This window comes from Lactuca serriola, chromosome 7, assembly GCF_051521515.1.
Source record: "Lactuca serriola cultivar US96UC23 chromosome 7, Lser_US96UC23_V15, whole genome shotgun sequence".
In the NCBI taxonomy this organism is placed as follows: Eukaryota; Viridiplantae; Streptophyta; class Magnoliopsida; order Asterales; family Asteraceae; genus Lactuca; species Lactuca serriola.
This window is the reverse complement of record NC_136414.1, coordinates 52,948,692-52,952,848: the sequence shown is the minus strand read 5'-3', so window position 1 is coordinate 52,952,848 and position 4,157 is coordinate 52,948,692. Positions and strand designations below refer to the sequence as shown.

Sequence of the window (4,157 nt, the reverse complement as noted above, 5' to 3'; positions counted from 1 at the left end):
TTTAGGCTTCCGCAAAGCATAAACGATTTCCGCAGAGTCCATCTCTTCAAAACCTTGATCATTTTATGAAAATACGATTTTCTTGATCATATTTTTCAACCCCGCCTTGTTTTTTGATTATTTGACAAATTTTCTCATTAAAATACGATCAACCACACAAGCGGATTAGTTGCATTAGTTTTAAGGGCGACCACAATCCATTGACATCATCTATAAAACGTTTATACAACATCACTTACAATTCATTAAACACATATCCAATCCTAATCATAATTTTATTTCTTTTATTGAACCATTCAATGATTTAACTCCTTCATTCAACTCTATTTCATGTCATCACTCACACTTCATTAAAATCTTATTCAATTTTAATCATCCCCTTATTCAACTTTTATACTATCCATTCAACTCTTATTCGTTATTACTTTGCATAATAAATAAAGAGAAGGGATAAAAACCGAAATTTTAGAAATTTCGCGGGCGAGGAGGCGGCGTTTATATAGATCCTGCTTCAGAACTCACTGCGACGGTGACAATGCCGCCAATGGAAAGGTCAGAAATCGGAACCCTAGAAAAAATTCCGACTTGGCCAACGAACCCCTCAACGGTTAACCGCCGAAGAAAGCCGCTCAGGAGCCGGACTGTCGATACACTTCTTCATATCCTGTCCGTTTGCTATGCCGATTCTTCTCATATCACTCAAAATTCAGGTATATACTTGTATTTGTGTGCGTGAATAGATTCTTTCTGTAATGTCAATGAGCCTTTTTAACATAAATAGTACCAGTCTGGATTTCTAGGGTTTTCTTTGTGTAGAGATTTAGTGGAGGGTTTAAGCCAGTGGCGACCATTAAGTGTAACTGTAGTTGCAAATAGGTGTAGTGTAAAGGAGGCTGTGCCAATGACCTTCTTTTCATGGAAACTATTTTCAATTTCATGATCATTGGGGTGCCGGCGCTAGGGAGGGTTAGCAGGTTGCGCCCCCTCTGGTATTTCGCCCCCAAAAAGATTTATGATCAATTTGTTGAAATTTTCCTGGTGGAGGGAATGTACCCCTGTTACTGATCATATGTAACTGATGTGGAACAAAGCAAATGGAGATACTTTGAGTCAAAATTACATTACTTGTAGGATTTCAATTGGCCCATAGAAAGAATCTTTAAATCTACCTGTCTGAAAAGAATCTTGGATTCATTGGTGATAATCATATGTAATTTGATCATGTGGCTAGGGTGGATTGCATACATTGAAAAACTTTTGCACTGTTTTATAGTGTGTAAAATAAATCAAAAACCAGAAATTTGTAAACTTAGTCAAAAGTCTTAAATTTGTCATTGAAGTGCAATGGTTAATGAAAGCTAATCTCTTGTCATTCTGACCTAATTTTTTCATGTAGATAAGGATGACACTCATATAGAATCAGTCACAAAAGATGATGTTCCTTTCACTTTCACCAATATCATATCAAATGATTCAGAACATCAAGAAGAAACAAATGTAGATGATACCAGAGTGATTTTAGGTGCCCAAGAAGAAAGTTTATATAATACTAATTTACATGTGGAACCCATTGAACAAGATCATAACATATCAGAAGAAAGTTTGGATCTTTCTTCTCTTCATTTAGACACAAATAAAGATGTTGAAGAAGGAGAAATTTCAGGAGATACAAATTTGGTCCCTGAAGATAATGATATGGAATCTGTGGACAAAACAGGGTCAGAAGAACATGAAGATTTCACTGGTATCAATTCAGGATTTGAGAAAAATAACAGTTTGACTTTGACCCCCTTATCTATTAACAAAACTGATGATATTGGTAAAGATACGACAGTTGTAATAAGTAAAACCAAAAGAAATTTGGTGGATTATTCTGAAATAGCTCTTCATGGAAAATCCACAGTGTCTGCAAATAACTTAATAAATAATGCAACCAAGAATCAAGATTTTGGATTCCCAATTAAGGTTTGGGTTTGTTTAATCACTTTACTTTATTTTCTATTCTTTTTTACTCAAGAACAAGCAGAAAAAAGTTATTATCATATTTTTTTTTCCAATGTATGACAGGATAAGGGTGCCCAAAATAATAAAAAGAGACAGAGATCTTGCAATGATGAAAAAAGAACAAACAAAAAGGCAAAAAAGTCTGTTGACCAGTCAACATTTCCGGAAGGTTTAACAAAAACTGGTGAAAACCCTGAGGATGCTTCTGCTAACAAGGTACTAACTTTCTTAAAAAAAGATAATCTTTTAGTAAAATAGGTATCGACTTTCATTAAAAAATATCATCTTTTCAGTTCTCAAAAGTTCTTGAATTATCACATATCGTTTTTTTATGTTCTCATTTACAATTGGTTATTGTTGGCTTAGTAGATAATGTTTTCTTTTTATAACAGGATGCTGATACTAAGAAGAAAGAGAAACGGGTTTTGACTGCAGAAAGAAAAGCAAAGAAAAAGGTTACCTTTTATTTACTTTGATGATCTTTCTTAAAATACTATTTACAAATTACAAATGATCTTTCATCATAAATTCATAATCATGTTTTTCAGAGAAAAGAAAAAATCAAACGTGCAGAAAAGAACAGGAAGCTTGGTGTCAAAAGGCTGAAACTTCAACCAGTGATAAAAGAGAAGAAAATTATATATTGTCGTCATTATATAAATGGAAGATGCCATGAGGTATAATCTTTCACTTTCATTTCACTTTTAAAATCTAAACTTATCATCATATGACATCTAACACAATATATACATATCCTTTGATTTATGACAGGGTGAGAATTGTAAATTCTCTCACGATACAACCCCCTTGACAAAATCCAAGGTACAGGATTTTATATTTTATATTTTATAATAATCATAATGTTGTTAAAGTTGTGGATGAATGTGATTTTTTTAAATGTTGCAGCCATGTTGTCATTTTGCACGACATTCTTGTATGAAAGGTGATGAGTGTCCATTTGATCATCAACTCTCAAAGTATCCCTGCAATAACTATCTTTCAAAAGGCTTCTGCCCACGTGGTTCAGACTGTATGTTCTCTCATGAGGTATTATTTTATTTTTTTATTATTTTTTTTTCCATTTTCTTTTTCATCATATAAAATAAATCAACAAAATCCTTCTACTTCTGTGTTAACTAGGCACAACCAAGTGAAGCCTCCTTAAACCCCTTAAACGAGTCAACTTCTGAACAAAAGCCGAGTTCCAAATTACAAATTAACAATCATACAGCTTCTTCACCAAAACCATCTGTTCAAATTCAACCACCAAAAGGTGTAACTTTTATTTCACGTGAAAAAATCGACACAAAACCAAAATCGTCTCCTCAACCACCGAAAGGTATAAGCTTTTTATCGCAAGAAAAGTTACCACTAGAAACCCAATCGCCTCCTAAGGTAAATTCCGAACGTGAAATGACCAAAACGCCCCCGGAAATTCCCCGGGGAATAAACTTTTTGTCGTTTGGTAAAAAACATTCCGACGGTGGGTTTGGGTTTTCTTTCAAGATTGGGAAGTCTCCGTTGAGCAAACCGGAGGGTATAATCGTAAATGTGGATGATGGTGTTAAAGCTGTCACACAAATTGACAACAATGACAAGATAAGGACAAATTCAGAGCCTCCAGCTCGAAAACCGATTCCCGTGCTGCCATTTTTGTCAAGTACTTCACGGAGAACACTCGAGTCAACTTTAGCTTTTGCTGCTAAGTTTGACTCCGGTGTAAAGGGAATATGAAAACTTTTGGCCATGGGTGTTATGGTAATTTCCACCATGTCATTGTAGAGAGAGATCATTGTATTTGTCATCTTCACCTCCAAATTCGGTTCGGGTTTCTAATATGGTGTTGTGTAAATTAGAGTGGCTGTTGAGTGATTTTGGTTCATATATACAACAAATGTAAGTAACATACTAACATATCATGTTTTATTTCAAAAGATTTTTAGATATGATAGTTTCCATGATACCATCAAGCTAGTATCATATCACACGTGTCACCTCCTTTTAACATGTCATGTGCTTGGTTCACCATCTATCTCAAGCTCGCTAGACTTCTTATTAATCATAGTTCTCAGTTATCGAATCTTAGTGCAAAGCTATTGTTGATACTAACTTATGTGGCTCTAGACTCTTCTATGCGAGTTTGGTGTTAGTTT

At 34.5% G+C, this 4,157-nt stretch overlaps 1 protein-coding gene across 1 annotated transcript; it reads left to right on the top strand.

Moving 5' to 3' along the window:
* The first annotated feature begins 467 nt into the window (after nucleotides 1-467).
* EMB1789 (CCCH-type zinc finger family protein) lies at nucleotides 468-3,950 on the top strand. The gene is made up of 8 exons (XM_079010589.1): nucleotides 468-710; nucleotides 1,397-1,965; nucleotides 2,068-2,220; nucleotides 2,397-2,459; nucleotides 2,553-2,681; nucleotides 2,776-2,826; nucleotides 2,911-3,051; nucleotides 3,145-3,950. Exons 1-8 carry the CDS (start codon nucleotides 536-538, stop codon nucleotides 3,736-3,738), a joined length of 1,875 nt encoding a protein of 624 aa, XP_078866715.1. The 5' UTR covers nucleotides 468-535; the 3' UTR covers nucleotides 3,739-3,950.
* Nucleotides 3,951-4,157: the final 207 nt, after the last annotated feature.